Source organism: Littorina saxatilis, linkage group LG15 (assembly GCF_037325665.1).
Source record: "Littorina saxatilis isolate snail1 linkage group LG15, US_GU_Lsax_2.0, whole genome shotgun sequence".
Lineage (NCBI taxonomy): Eukaryota > Metazoa > Mollusca > Gastropoda > Littorinimorpha > Littorinidae > Littorina > Littorina saxatilis.
The window spans coordinates 10,241,771-10,258,010 of NC_090259.1; the positions used below are offsets into that span (position 1 = coordinate 10,241,771).

General features: G+C 46.1%; 2 protein-coding genes across 2 annotated transcripts in view; both read right to left on the reverse strand.

Annotated features, from left to right (window-relative positions):
- Positions 1-2,083: 2,083 nt before the first annotated feature.
- On the reverse strand, positions 2,084-2,926 carry LOC138948518 (uncharacterized). Its single transcript, XM_070320069.1, has one exon. The coding sequence runs from the start codon at positions 2,924-2,926 to the stop codon at positions 2,084-2,086; it is 843 nt and encodes a 280-aa protein (XP_070176170.1).
- A 2,208-nt stretch (positions 2,927-5,134) lies between these two features.
- LOC138948519 (uncharacterized) overlaps positions 5,135-16,240 on the reverse strand; it is a 30,838-nt gene continuing 19,732 nt past the window's right edge. Inside the window, exons 8-12 of the mRNA XM_070320070.1 lie at positions 14,500-15,074; positions 9,432-9,772; positions 8,765-9,058; positions 6,043-8,422; positions 5,135-5,910 (exon numbers count right to left, since the gene is read on the reverse strand). Coding sequence (XP_070176171.1) covers positions 5,301-5,910; positions 6,043-8,422; positions 8,765-9,058; positions 9,432-9,772; positions 14,500-15,074 — 4,200 coding nt within the window. The 3' untranslated portion in view covers positions 5,135-5,300. The remainder of the gene's footprint in view (positions 5,911-6,042; positions 8,423-8,764; positions 9,059-9,431; positions 9,773-14,499; positions 15,075-16,240) is intronic.

Here is a 16,240-nt window from a genome sequence, read left to right on the forward strand (position 1 = left end):
AGGTAACCGCGGAACTTCTCTGTCACCGCCCATTTGAGTGCCAGCATCTCGAGTTTGAAGCTGCTGTAGTTGGCCTCATTCATCTCGGTGGGGCGTAGACGTCGACTGGCATAGGCGATCACTCTGGCTGTCCCATCTGTCTGCTTCTGGCTGAGAATAGCCCCTAAACCTTCGTGGCTGGCATCAGTTTCCAATACGAAAGGTTTAGAGAAGTCAGCAAACGCCAGGGTGTCAGCGCAGGTGAGTGCGTCCTTGAGTTGCCGAAACGCGGTTGAATGTTCATCTTTCCAGAGATGGGAAATGGGGGACGGCCTTTTGCTCTTCCCCGTGCTGTTGGAGTTGGCCAGCTGATGGAGGGGCCCTGCGACTCTGGCGTAGTTCTTGACGAACCGTCGGTAGTAGCCCGCAAACCCTAGGAAAGAACGGAGCTCCTTGGTGTTCTTGGGTTGCGGCCACTTCCGGACGGCCTCTGTCTTCTCTTCCTGGCAGCTGACGCCCTGGGCAGATATGGTGTGGCCCAGATATGTGACTTCCTTGCGCAGCAGCTGACATTTCTCCAGGTTGAGTTTCAGCCCGGTCTGGCTTAGCTTGGAGAGGACCTTCTCTAGATGCTGCAGGTGTCCCTCGAACGTCTTGGAGTAGATCAGGAGATCGTCGAGGTACACCAGCAGGAATTCAAAGAGAAAGTCTGACATCACGCCATTCATCAGCCGCTGAAAGGTTGCAGGGGCACCGGTGAGTCCGAATGGCATTCTTGTGAACTCGTAGAGTCCAAACGGTGTTGTGAAGGCCGTTTTGTGCTGGTCCTCTGGTGCCATGGCGATCTGATGGTAGCCGCTGGCCAGGTCAAGGGTAGAGAAGAACTTCCCGCCAACTAGAGAGTCAAAGCTTTCTTGGATGCGGGGAAGGGGGTACGAGTCTTTCGTCGTCTTAGAGTTGAGGCGCCTGTAGTCGACACACAGCCGGATCTGTCCATTCTTCTTCCTCACAACCACCACAGGGGCGGCGTAAGGACTGTGGCTGTGGACGACTACACCTTTCGCCAGCAGCTCGTTGATGTGCTGCCGCACTTCCTGGAAGTCTCGAGGGGGAATGGGGCGATAGGCCTGGGACTGGGGGGAGTGGTCTGTCATGGGGAGACGGTGAAGCTGAGCTGCTGTGTAGCCCATGTCCATGTCGTCCATGGCAACAGCTTCAGGGAACCGGGAGAGAAGTTCCAGCACTTTTCTGTTCTGCTGGGCCGTTCCTTGTAAGGGCTGCAGCATCTCCTGGAGTTTGGGGTTAATGTGGGACGTGGAAGGGGAAGGAGGGTTGTGGTCGACAACTACCTCCTGCGATGACACATGTAGGTGTATGTCACTGTCTGTTTGCACGGTGTCGACCGCATGCAGGGAGGCAATTGGCGTTTTGTTTGTCAACACCACCTGTTCTCCGGTTAGGTTGGCAATTCTCACGTAGGTGCTGCCCTCGCCGAGAAGAGTTGGCACCAGGAGGAGACCTGAGGGTAGTGGGTGGTGACAGGGCTCTGCCACCAAAGTTCTCTTCCCCACACCGCTCACTCGTATGGTTGTCAGGGAAAGTGCTGGCACAATCTGCTTCCCGGCCACTCTTGCTAGTCCTGTCAGAGTCTTGGTCTGTGCTTTGATCTCCCTGACAGTGGTTTGAAGAAGGGAGGAGAGACCATCAGTGGGGTCCAGTGCTGGTACTACCTGCTGTAGTACGTTCATTCCCAGCAGCACCGGGATCTCTTCCTGACGAGCTGCTGTCGAGGGGCAGGCAGAGTCCTTGACGACGAGGAAGGCGGCACTGCAGTCCCGGCCGAACACCTTCACCTTGCCATCCAGCAGCCCGACATATGGGATGTCAAGCCCATTGGCCGCCTTGAGGCGCAACCAATGCAGCTGCTGGAGTGGCCTCCCTTGAAGATGCCGCCGGTACCATGCCTCTGTGACGGTGGACACTTCGCTTCCTGTGTCGATGAGCGCTTCCACCGTCCTTCCTTCTACCTCCATCGTCGTTGTCGGACACTTGCCCCTTATAGCCGGCGTCGTCGCCCCCGCTGTGTGGCTTCTGACAGCAGGAGCTAAGCGTTTCCCCCTCTCTGCTGGTTCTGGCCGCGCTGATGTCCTCGCTGTTGCTGGTTGGGGCAGTTGCGGGCGATGTGGTTTGGTTGTCCACAACTGTAGCACACAAATGCTCGTCTCCCCTGTCCCTCAATCTTGGCCTTACTTGCCATGTCTTCCACCTTGCCCATCATCGTTTGCATGGCTGCAGTGAGGGCGGCGACAGTCTCCTTCAGAGCCTTCACGTCAGCAGACTCTGTCGTCGCCTGCTGTCTCACTACGGCCTCTTCTGGTTCCTCTTCCCGTGTCCAGCGGATTGCCTCCTCCCGGACAGCGGCAAGGGTAGTTTCTGGAGCCTTGCGAACCATGGTCCGCAGTTCCCGACGCAGGGTGTCGCCATTCAGCCCCGTGATAAAACGGTCGCGGGCCATGCTGGGGCTGATCTCGTCGGCACCCTTCGCTTTGATGAGGGCCTGCAGACCATGGAGGGCGTGAGAGTAGGCGAGTATGGACTCGCCCGTTCTTTGGGTGCGGCCGTGGAAGGTCAGGGTCAGCTGGGTCAGAGGTCGCCTGTCCCCGAAGATCTTCTCCAGGATGTCGAAGACCTGTTCAGGCGTCTTCCTGGCATCAGCAGGCTGGGCCAGGACCTCCTTCCTCGCCAACGTATCTAGGTGTTTCAGCAGCCACTCCACCGCTATCGGATCGGGGATGTCGTAGGCCGCCAAGATGCGACGGGCTTCCTCCATGAAGTCCTCCACGGGGCCATCTGCGGGGTCTCCGGCATAGCGTGGCAGCTTGGGAGGACTGAGCCACTGCGCCTTGATGGCCTGGTCCGCAACAACTCCATCTCCTTCATCTGCCATTGCGTGCTGTTCTGTTGTCTGTATCCTGTCGGCGACGCCAAATTGTGTGGGGAGATTCACTCTCTCTCTCAACTCAACAGACTGGATGGCGGGATTTCATCGTTTTATTTAAAACCCCACGTAGAACAACACGCAATGACAGTGAACTGATCAACTCTTTGCCGACATCAACACAAGTTGAACAGGCTACATGTGGAGCACAGTCTTTTGACTACATGATCAGTCTGATTGGGCAAAATGCCTCTTTTTCCTGGAGCTATCACGATACTCTGAAGCAAGGCTAGGTCTATCGCAGCGAGTGGTCAGCGGTCAGCGAAGTCGAGACACGAACTGAATACCTATGCTGGTACCGGAGGCTATTTATACTGTCTGCGCCGACTGCACAGAAAGCCGCACTCGAATATTCCCAGAACGGCTGTCTGGAACCGTATGCTAGCCAAATTTGTGTTTGTTTAGAAACTTTGACAGCTGATAACTTTACAAAGAACGCACACATTCGAAATCGGTTTGTTGCTATAAAACCAGCGTGAGAAATACTGTTAAACCATGTTATAAAATATAACTTTGGAAGTCCAGATCAAAAAGTAATTATGATTAATTAGCCAGAATGACTGACCGATCAACGATCAAAACCCAGCAAAATAAAGATTGCTCAACTCGATCACTTCCTGCACCAAATACAATTCGCTCCATTACAAAATGAACCCCTGAACTTTCCATACATGTATCATACTTGGGATAAAGTGGAACTTATGACAAGTTATGTGACGTAAAAGTTGATGCAGAAACACAGTTGCCAAAATGACGCGTGTGACGTCACGCGGTGAGACACCGGTCAAAACTGAGGAAACTTTGATTTGCTTGATCCAAACATTTATTAATGCACTCTAACTCAAAAAGTATCTTAAGGGAATAAGCAATGAAGTGCACTAAGTTAGATTTATGGAAAAGTTACAATTATGGAGATAATAGGGAAATTCCAGACGTCACCTACTGGGCGCTAACATTCAGATAGCGTGGGACGTTTGGGTCGGAGCTGATCGAACATTAGAGCAATTTAAGGAACAACAGGGCCTTAAAAAGTACTTAAGCACGAACATACAGCAACATAATGTCTATATCCATGCATTATTGACATCTAAAAGTAATATTTAGCCTTAGATTGCATAAAATACCACGTGCACTCAATCAATCTAAAAATAGATTTTATGCAAATAAAGATGGCCACCGCTCAGATGTAAACAAGCGGTGTAGAGCAAAAGTTTGTGTCGTCTGCAAAGGCGCAGAAAGTTCGTTAATGCACTTGCTGTAAAGGCAAAAGTCTAGGGTACTTGGCTGTAAGGGCACTAAAAGTGCACATTGTCACACAATCTACTTTGTTTATATATTTTTTTTACCCGAGAATACAAAAAAGTATAACATGTTCGCTTTAAAAACAATACCCTTGTGAATACAGGAAAGAAACAGGCCATCTTCTGTGTCAAGAAATTAACTATAACATTAATAACCGAATGATCAACTAGAACTTTGAAAGCCCAATGACTATGCAAAGCCTCGAGTCATTCACGATGTGAACACGTGCAACAAGATAACAACATCGCGTCAGAAAATGTACACATTAAACGTCAGCCTAAGTTATACACACAACAACGTGGATAGATAGTAAAAGATGCTGATATTTGAAAAGTAAATAAGGGGAGTAACCACAGCAATTCTCATCACTTGTTCATAGGTGAATATCGTCCCTTATTTGAACACACTCCAGAGTGTGCTGTTGTGACTCTTCTTTTGACCTTGACATTAGTCCTTTTTATCAGAGGCAAAGTTGAAAACACACAAGGTTTTACAAAAACAAAATATAAAAACAATGAAAATGTGATATATTGCAAAAACCTGTATCAGTCCCGATGTGTCGATGAAAGGCGGGAAAAGAAATGTGTGCACCCAGTCAATACACATCGTGAAACAGGGGCAACAAACGAAAAAAGAAAGCCGAAAGTAAAAAAATAGTAATCGCCCCCCCCCCATCATCACGTCCAACAATGCGTGTGGAACTTCATGAAATATACACACGATACAGCTAATGCTATTTGCACAGCATAGCCTGTAGTTTTGGGAGAAGCAGCCCCCCCCCCACACACACACCCACACCCACCCACACACACACACACCCAAACACCCATACCCATACCCACACCCACCCACACACACACACACCCACACACACACACACACACACATACACACACACGTGCGCGGCGCAGGGTGATCAGTCTGCCTGCCCACACTATATGTCAAAAAACACAACGCAGGCTGTAGTGAATTTAGCGTCTTGGGTTTATTGTGGTCACAAGTTTCCTGTTGAGATCCCTCCTCACTGTGCTGATAGTTGTAGTGACGGCTGCTGGGGAACACTGTCAGGATGACTGGGAGACAGGTACTGCTGGAGCAGCTGCACGATTTCTGTGTGACCGTGACTTTGTGCTGTTTGCAGTGCATCATACAACACACATGCTTCCTTGTTCATATCGGCGTTGTGCTGCAAGACGTATTGAACGATGTCCTGGTGGCCGTGTGTGCAGGCCATCAACAGGACTGTCTCGCCTTCCATGTCAGAAATGTTCACGTTCGCACCGTGCTGTAGCAGGAGACGAACGATCTTATGGTGGTTTTCCACACAGGCAGTGTTCAGGGCTGTCACACCACATACGCCAGAAATGTTCACGTCTGCACCGTGCCGCAGGAGGAGATGGACGACGTCAAGATGACCACACATACAGGCAAAGTGCAGGGGTGTCTTACCACCTGAGTCAGACATGTTGACATCAGCGTCGTGGAGCAGAAGAAGCTGAGCGATGTCTGTTAAACCCAATATGCAGACCATTAGTAATGGGGAGAGACAGTCATCACATGCTGCGTTGACATCGATGTCGTCCTGTTGCAGAAGTAGACGTACAGTCGCTGTGCGACCAGCTGCACACGCCCTGTACAGAGCAGTCTTACCCTTGTTGTCCTTCATGTTGATGTCAACCTTTGCCGATGGTTCACACATCACGGTGGAAGGGCTTTTACCTTCGTCATCACTCACGCTGACAGCGTCCTTGCATCAAAGCAGCAAACGTACAATGTCTGTTTCAGCACATTGGCATGCAACGTGTAGAGCAGAGAAACCATCTTTGTTCTGATTGTTGACATCGGCCCCGTGGTTGAGGAGGAGTCGGACGATGTCTGTGTTATTCCCTCTGCATGCAAAGCGTAGCGGTGTGTCGTTGTCAGTGTTTGTCACGTTGACGTCTGCTCTGTTGGCAACGAGAAGTCTCACAATGTCTGTGTTGCCCTGTGTGCATGCCAGGTGCAGCGGAGTGTTACCTTTTCTTGATGTTGTATTGATGTCAGACATGAACTGTAACAATAGTTGTGCGAAGTCTGTGTGTCCTTGGCGACAAGCGAGGTGCATAGTCTTCGCATCAACATGTGCATTGTGCAGGATCAGAAGCTCAGCGATTTCTTTGTCACCCTGTTTACATGCTGTGTGTAGAGGAGTAATTCCTTCACGGTCCACAGCATTCACACGGCTTCCTCTCTCAACGAGTAGTTGCACTGTATCCAGGCATTGTTCACGATATGCATAGTGCAGTGGAGTTAATCCCGACTTGGTCGTGGCGTTAAGTTTCGCATCCAGGTCCACTAGAAGAGAAGCGATATCAGCATGACAGTTTTTAGATGCAATGTGCAGTGGAGTCAAGCCGTTCTCGTCTTTGCTGTCAACGGTGACATGGTAACAGAGACATTCTTTGACAGTTGTGACGTCACCTACTTTACAAGCAGCAAACATGGAACGTGTACATTTCTCTTGGCATTGTGTGTCGTAGTTGTGTTGGTCAAGTCGTTGTTTTGCCAGCTGTGGCGGTGTCTTCCCTGCCTCGTTTTTCACCGTCAGTGAGGATCCACTACTGACCGCCAATTTGATCGCCTCTAGGTGTCCTGCTTCTGCTGCCAGGTGGAGCAAGGTGTTTCCCTCTCTGTCTTGTTCGTCCACCTGTTGGTCTGTCAGGAGTCGATATGTCAGGTAGACATGTTGACTTGGGAAAGAGATGTGAATGATGTCATCCTTGATGTTTGCATTGATGAGGTGTTTTGGAATAAGGACACCAAGGTACCTGAAGTGACTAGTCCTGAGGTTCGATGAAATCTTGTCACAGACTGCGCGTATTTCCGCTGTGTGCTGTTGACCTGTGCATGGCAGTGGAAGGCGCATGTTCCGTGTGTAATGTTTGTCAGCAATCTTACTCAAGAGTTGACAAAACATATGTGAACTATTGCTGATCTGGAGAGCTTTCAGCAGGGCAGTCCCGAAGGCTGCAGACTGGACGTGATCAGGCATAATGTTGTTGTCCATGTTCTGTTTGTTGACCATCCTGAGGCACCATTCAGTCAGACGGTCAGACGGTCCCCACACTGACCAGTAAAGCAGAGGCAATTTGTGGTCAGGATCCAGTGCACCAATGACAGCTTGCAGGCAGTTGTTCTCTCTGCAGAACGCCTCAAATCCACACAGAAACTGTTCGCTGTGAAGACAGGGGTGCTGAATCATCTCAGGTAGACGTCCTCTAACCATTTCCTCGTACATTCTTCGCATTAGCAGAGGGTCTTTCTCAACTGGGTGTTCTGTTCGCACAAACTGCACGAGGTGCATGGTGTCACAAACTTGCACCAGTACTGACTTCAGGTAAGTGTCAGCAAAGGCCAGTCCAACAGCATCATAGACTTCTCTGGTGATGAACCCTCTTCCTCTGTGTGCCAGAAGGAACCCTTTCAGGAGACTGGCATACTCCTGTAGCTGAGCGTCCGAGTAGTCGCTGAAACCAAGACGTTGCAATAGCGGCTGCGCTTCACACGTGATATCCGCCACGAAGTCTTGACCTTGCATTGTCAGGGCTAAAAGAGCTCCCAGTATCAGCCCATTGTTGGGGTCACGGAGCACGCGCACCAAGAGATCTGCGTAAGGCTCAACTGAAAGAAGAGGATCTTGACCTAGTTCTACAAGCTCCACGCTGTTCAGCAGAGGACGGACAGAGGCACGATCAAACTGCTGAAGCTCAAGCAGCACGGGGGGATAGACAACAAAGACAAGCTTGGTGGTCAGACTATTGATGCTGTGCAAACTGTGCTTATAGAACCTGTGATACTGTTCCCTGTCAAGGCGGACATCCCCAAAAGCACAGTCAAAGATCACAAGACTCCCCCTCTCTACAGGCCCCTTCTTATCCCAGTCACTGACACAGCTGAGATCAGACACTGTGTAGCCCTGCTTACGGTAGTGACGGCGTAGAGCGGAGAGAAAAGTCTTTCTGGTAAGACCTGGGTGTGCTGACAGTAACAGCAGACGTTCCCCTGTTGTCAGGATGTCCAGCGCCCTTCTGAAGCTGTCTGTGATGACCATGTTGTCAACTGTCTCGTCGTCTTCACTGGACAGTGCTCCATGTTCCGTTGCACCTTAAAAACACATTTCACAATGAAAGCCAGCTGCATTGATAGTGCAATTAGAAAACACATCAGTAAAATGGGTGATGATGGAAAGAGAAAACAGGTAGAATAATCTGACTTTAGTCGTTTTAAAATTGTATATTAATGCGGATTTGTACTTCAAGTAGTTACAAGTTTGACTGGATGGGAAAAAACGGGGGATAGGGAGGGAAGGGGGTTGGTTTGAGTAGGTCGAATATGTTTTACCTCTTTTTCTCCTAACTTCAACATGTAAACAACCATGAACGTTGCACAATGCTCAACTATAAAACCATCTGTAGACAAAATGAGTTCTATCATACCCCACCGTACCTGTGACAGCTTGGAAGGGAATCTCTTGATCTCCAGTTATATAAGCGCGAGATATGTTGTAGGTAATGTGGGGTTGGTGCACATGCTGCTCGTTGTGAACCCGGTTGTGGTTGTGGACCTCGTTGTGGACCTTGTTGTGGCTGTGGACTTCGTTGTGGACCAGGTTGTGGTTGTGGACCTGGTTGTGGACCTGGTTGTGGACCTGGTCGATCTTGAAGGTGTTCGAGCTGTTGATGGTCTCAGCAATGTTGGTCTGACACTTGGACTGCTTGTAAATGTGTACCGGTGCTTCGTCTGAAAGAAATTAGCGAATGCCAATGCATTATGTTGTTGTACGTTTGAGTTTGTTTCTACTTGGATAATGATGACCATGCTAAATTAACATTACGGTTGAGCTGAAAACGACAGTTTCCAAAGAACGAAAGGAAGACGATGATATGTAGATGTTTTCAGCAAACATGCTTGGCTATTTTCTCACCAATAACCAACCCATCTACAACACCATCACCACTAACAAGAACAGCGACATAAGCATCAACGTGGTGTTTTTTCGGAAAGTAAACAATGCAGGTTGATGAAACATTTATGTCTTCTAGACGGATGTATTGAGAGGCATCATAGGGCGCCTAGTACCTCAGAGTGTACGGTAGAGTGTTGCAGTACTTACTGGAGTTGGTTGTGTAGCCTGGTGCCACCGCTCCTGCAACACTGGCTTCCATCATGTTCTGAGGGAACGACGCTTCCATGTCCATGGGCTGAGCCAGTTGTTTTGGCACGGTAGAGTGATGATAGCCATGGTGCTGCACCGTGCCTCGTGGAGTGTTGTGGTCAGAAGCCTGAGAGAGGTCGACTGGAGGCTGTGTAAAGTCCCCAGCACTGTTGGTAGGGCTGGCGATACCATCGGGAGGGTGTGGCACAGTGTGTGGAATGGTGTCGTGAGAAGAGGGTTCCTCCTCTCCAGGAGTTTCCATTTTGTCACCAGTGTCGGTGACAGACAAGCGAGGTTTGCTGCAACATTAAACATGACGTTTTGGATAGGCCTCTATTGAATAAAAGTGATGGGTTTTAATTTGAACATTATTCTGTATACAAGAGATAGTCTCTTATCAGTCTTGTGAGCAAAATCTCGAGAGAAAAGAAAACCTGTTGCCCAGGAAATCCAAGAAAACATTGATAATACAAAAATCAAACTGATGAGGTGATGATATGATTGAGGTGCACACACTGGTTAATCATGTTCGAAACGTTAGCGTTTTATGTTTTTTATTGAGTTCTGTATTGTGGCAATACGATTTGTTTCAATGCAGGAGGGTTTATTGTGAAGGAAACGATTATTTGCTCACCACTAACAGCCATTGAACTCGGGTATCATGAACGATTCTGATGTATGCAAGTCACTGAGTAAAGAATGCGAACAACGTAAAGAAAAAGAATAAACATGTAAAAGGACACAGACATAAAATCAGGCCATGCAGCAGTCACTGGAGGTTATTCTCCAACCTTTTCTGCATTACACAAGGCTGAGGAAAAAGTAGGTCAGTCTTTTGTTGACAATGCAGTAATTTCATAAACGTTGAACAGGTTGTGAAAATAGTTCGGACAATGAAGGGCCTAGGCCGTTTTCCAACGCATACTTTTTAATTCTTCCCCGCTGCATTTTCATTTTCATTTCACACTAACTGGCAAGACTGAATCATTTGGTGTGTCTAAAGGTAAAACAAGGTTGTGAGAAAGTGAGCAGATGGAGTTCCAGATCGATTGTATATATATAAATAAACAACAGACTGCATGACAATGTCATCATGCCTAAAATATGGGTGGGTATGACGTAGGTTCTTCCCTATTGATCGGACTGTGGCACTATGTAACACCTTGCGAATTGTAGAAACAGTTCCTGCAGCGATACACATCCGAGTGAAGTTATTAGAAATGTGTTGACAGACACAGTTTTTAGCAATATCAAATGAAAAATGTTTATTTATTTATTTATTTACGAGAATTTATATCGCGCACGTATCTCACCACACAAGGCGACTCAAGGCGCATGTCTACCTTTTAATGCCGTGTGAGATGGAATTTTGTAGGGCCTACACAATATATCACGCATTCACATCGGCCAGTATAGAAATAAATTGCTCAGCCATTGCATATTCTACAGCACTTCCATTGTACAGTCTTACTTCAAGTCTTACTGCGCGCAGTGAAAGACGATGAAGATTGTCATTGCCTGAAAGTCAAACTTACCGCTTTCATGGTGCAAACACAGACATCTTGACAAAGGAGAAAAGGATGTTGATGGGTGAAGATGGGCGATCTATCACTGTGATGCAGGGATCAGGAAACGACACCGTTCATAAACATGGCGTCGTGTGTTTCTGCAAGCCTGGCGTATGAATACTGGGTGAAGATTCTAAGGAACAAACACTAGTGTTGTTGCCTACAGATCGACCCTCATTTATTTCCAATGTCATAGCCGCGCATGTTTAGTGAAATGGAAAGAAACATTTTGGATTATTTTTTAGATTTGCGTAAGAAAAACCCAAGCACTATTTTCTACTCGAATAAAGACTGCGAGCTTTACTTTCGGGGGATTCCCCTTGGCCTTGGCCTTGCCAATGTTAGGGTGAGAGGGAGGAAATGTGCCTGTGGTGGCTATTGGGTAATTGCACTGACATTGTTTGGTACAGGGAACCAAATTTGACTCTGATTTAATGATGAGTAGAATTCGTGCCATTGGAAATTCCCGATTGAATCATTTGTTGGCCTTGATTTGCCTACACTTTCCTTTAATTGGTAGTATGGCGCGTAGTTGGTCATTCATTAGGGGACGGTGGGGATCAGTGTAAACAGGGGCAGGGTGCAACAGACCCGTTTTAACGATGACGTATTGCGTTTTTCGCTACTGTGGGTTTCCGGCTCAACAGAGATTCCCCGGATGTACATTTGGCGCCAATTATTGTCCGCTACACACGTGCAGTTTTTCTGCTGCAGACATTCCTGCCAAGAGTTCAACCGTAAGTAAATGTTCGGCCCTCTAGAAAAGTTTATCTGTCAGCCTGTCTTATAATGTGTTCTAGTCGACTTTCTAACTGCTGTGTAGAAGAATGTCTCAAGAATAAGATGGATCACTCGCTGTGTGTGTTATTTCAGCCATTTCTGGTAAATTTCGATTTGTTGCCATTTACTTAGTATGGGGCAGGGTGTAACGGGGCAGGGTGCAACAGTTTCATCCTGCCCCGTTCATGTTACACCCTGCCCCATTAATGTTATGCCCTGCCCCAAGGTTGTTACACCCTACCCCGTTATAATAAACCAGTGTTGTATTATCCCTCCTCATCCATGTGGAGGTCCTACACGCTTTATTGCGTGTGGATGTGTATGTGTGTGTGTGTGTGTGGATGTGTGTGTGTGGATGTGTGTGTGTGTGTGTGTGGATGTACCACTGTGCTGGTTTTTTGACAGCTTATTACTCGGCATCAACTGAACCGATTTAGAGAGGTGCTGTACCCTTTTTACTTTCCAGGAATATTCAGAACAGTGCTTTGTTTCGGTTCATTACTTTGAATTTTCGATATTTTCAGATGGTCCGAAATTACAAACGGAAAACCAACCTCACAGAACGACCACTGTAGCCACATCAAAGGGCAGTGGAAGCTGTCAAACAAGGGAAGAGTTTAAGAAAAGCTGCAGATGAGTTTGGGGTAACGACAACAAGGATCTGGCGTACTCTGAAAAGATTGTCCAAGGGGAAAACGCAGCTTAACCACAGTCAGCTCTGTCGGACACGACAAGTATTTTCTGACGCAGAGGAAACTATACTCGTCGCCTATCTCATAAAAGCGTCCAGGATTGGCTTCCCATTAGACACAGTAACTCTGAGGTCCCATGCATATGACTAGCTGGCTGAAAGGAACAACAAAAACATGCCTGCCAGTTGGAGCAAAAGAAAACGTGCAGGGAAAGACTGGGTCATGAGCTTCAGGAAGCGCCACACCGAGCTCACGATCAGAGTTCCTGAAGCCACAAGTATTGCGAGAGCAGCGGCTTTCAACACGGCTAATGTGAACACTTTCTTTGAGAAGCTGAAGCAACTTTATATGAAACATTCATTCACACCGGAACGTGTGTTCAACGTGGATGAGACAGCATTGTCAACATGCCACAAGCCCCAGAAAGTCAATTGCATTGGGTATTTGTCACCTTTTCTTGTTTATAAAAACCTGTATTCTGTGAATTAAGGTACCAAATATTTGTGTGTTCAGTCACAGAGGAGCCAGAGACACGAGAAGACCGACAAGTGTATTGTTTGCACCGAGCCATTCAGCCAATCTCGCCCTGGGGAAGAATGGATACAGTGTGGAAAATGCATGAATTGGTGTCACGAAGAGTGTGCAGATGTGGGAACAACCGCCTTTTTCACTTGTGACCTGTGCAAATAACTGTATTTCTGACTGTTTTGTTTTCATTTCTAGTCAACTATAGTCACTTCACTGCAGGATCATTCATTCATTGTTGATTTTTTCTTTGTGGAATGACATATCCACTTTTTTTTTTTACATGTGGATTCTTGTGTTGACCAATTTTCATTTGTTCGGTATTTGTTTCTAGTTCTAGTTTAGTTCTAGTTGTGTCTGCATTTTTGCACAATCATTTTTACTTTCTTTTGCGATGACATAATAACCGCTTTTTTCACTTGTGGCCTGTGCAAATAACTGTATTTCTGACCGTTTTGTTTTCATTTCTAGTCAACTAGTCACTTCACTGCAGGATCATTCATTCATTGTTGATTTTTTCTTTGTGGAATGACATATCCACATTTTTTTTACATGTGGATTCTTGTATTGACCAATTTTCGTTTGTTCCGCATTTTTTCTAGTTCTAGTCGTATTTCAGTTATCAGTATTTGCCACTATATGCCCAGATCTGGGGAGATTTTTGTCTGCATTTTCATAGAATCATTTTTGTGAGAGGAGTGTGTAGCTTTGAATTGCTCTCCTTTTACCCATTTTCACTTTGTACACTTTGTATAGTGTGAATTAATGCCATGTCCTCGTTTGGGAGACAGTTTCAGTATAATTTTGGCCAGTCATGTTTCCCCATCACGTAATTTTACTGTCTCAAGGCTTTGTTTCTTAACAGCTGAAAGTCTGTCGGCATAACCTAATGAATACTCATAATTTCTAGCATCTTTGTGAAATTTTTATGATACAACACTGGTTTATTATAACGGGGTAGGATGTAACAACATTGGGGCAGGGTGTAACATCATTGTTTCACCCTGCCCCAGAAGATGTTACACCCTGCCCCCAAATCGTTTCACCCTGCCCCATGCGTTTAAACGTCTATATTTTAACCAAATTTGAATAAATTTCTTGTATGTCACTTTAGCACGGCTACATGTTCTATAAATTTCATTATGATACCAAGTTTGTGTTTGTATCTTTAAAACTGCGTGAGAAAATGCAAAAAATGCTTCTGCTGTTACACCCTGCCCCACCGTCACCTATCTGCTGGTGTGTTCTTGGATTTGTGGTAGTGTTATAGGAGAACTGTGGAAAGAATAATGAAAACTTAAGTGAATATACAAACTCCTTGCTGTAGAAAATTCTCAACTCAACATTGTTGTGGACGTGCTTATAATGTGACATGTCACATGCAGGGTTCCAGAGCTGTTGTTCCAGCCTTGTATGATGAAGAATGCATGTGACATGTGCAGGGTTCCATAGCTGCTGTACCAGCCCTGTATGATGAAGAATGCATGTGACATGTGCAGGGTTCCATAGCTGCTGTACCAGCCCTGTATGATGAAGAATGCATGTGACATGTGTAGGGTTCCAGAGCTGTTGTACCCGCCCTGTATGATGAAGAACGCATGTGACATGTGCAGGATTCCATAGCTGTTGTACCAGCCCTGTATGATGAAGAATGCATGTGACATGTGGAGGGTTCCATAGCTGTTGTACCAGACCTGTATGATGAAGAATGCATGTGACATGTGCAGGGTTCCATAGCTGCTGTACCAGCCCTGTATGATGAAGAATGCATGTGACATGTGCAGGGTTCTATAGCTGCTGTACCAGCCCTGTATGATGAAGAATGCATGTGACATGTGCAGGGTTCTATAGCTGTTGTACCAGCCCTGTATGATGAAGAATGCATGTGACATGTGCAGGGTTCTATAGCTGTTGTACCAGCCCTGTATGATGAAGAATGCATGTGACATGTGCAGGGTTCCATAGCTGCTGTACCAGCCCTGTATGATGAAGAATGCATGTGACATGTGCAGGGTTCCATAGCTGTTGTACCAGCCCTGTATGATGATGAATGATGCACAGTGTGACATATGTAGGGTACCAGAGCTGTTGTTTCAGCCGTGTATACAGAAGTATACGTATATGTAAAGAATAAAGAATAACGAGCAATTCTTTCACTTGATGTTTTATAATCCTTGTACTGTATTTCCCAAACTACGAAATATGTCCAAAGAATACCAACACAGCAATGGAAGATTTACACACACACACACACACACACACACACACACACACACACACACACACACACACACACACACACACACACACACACACACACACACACACACACACACACGCCGCAGGAATTACAACCTTTTTTCAATCTAGTAACGAAAAAACAACTCAGTATTTGTTGATCTGTTTATTCAGCGATTAATCGGATTATACAAATAATCTTAACATGTTGGAATCAAATCAATCTTAACATGTTGGAATCAAATCTGCGTGAATACCGGGAAGAAACAGGCGTAACGTACCATATTTTGTTTCAACCAGTTAACCATGAAAGAAATATCCCAATGACACACGATGACAAACTCCATTGCTAAATCCACAAACATCACAAACTTTTTATCAATCTACTAACGGAAGCGCATAGTTTGTATTTGTGTGTAGAGATTTATCCGAGAATACAAATTCATATAACATGTTCACTTTAAGAACAATACCCTTGTGAATACAGGAAAGAAACAAGTCATCTACTCTTTCAAAAAATTAACTATGAAATAGATAACCGAATGATCACATAGAACTGTAAAAGTCCAATGACTCTGTGCAAAGCCTCGAGTCATTCACAATGTGAACACGTGCAACAACATAACAACATCGCGTCTGAAAATGTACAAATTTTCAGCCAGCCAATTTAAAGTATACAAAAAATAACGTGGATACATTGTAAAAGATGATGATGTTTGAAAAGTAAATGAAAGTTAAATATTTACCTTGATCAAACACAGAACTCAATAAACAATACACCGATATTTTCATGTCACGTGGTATATGAATGATACGCGTTTGCAGACTAAAAAACAGCCTACTCAACAACAAAACAACTTCCCCGAAACAAACAAATCTAAACAAAGCTGAATGAACAACATATAAGGACAAGGGGAGTAACCCCAGCAATTCTTATCACTTGTTCACGTGTAAATGTCTCCCC

Excerpts from the sequence above, each read along its gene's own strand:
- LOC138948518 (XM_070320069.1), bottom strand. The coding sequence starts at position 2,926 with ATGGCAGATGAAGGAGATGGAGTTGTTGCGGACCAGGCCATCAAGGCG.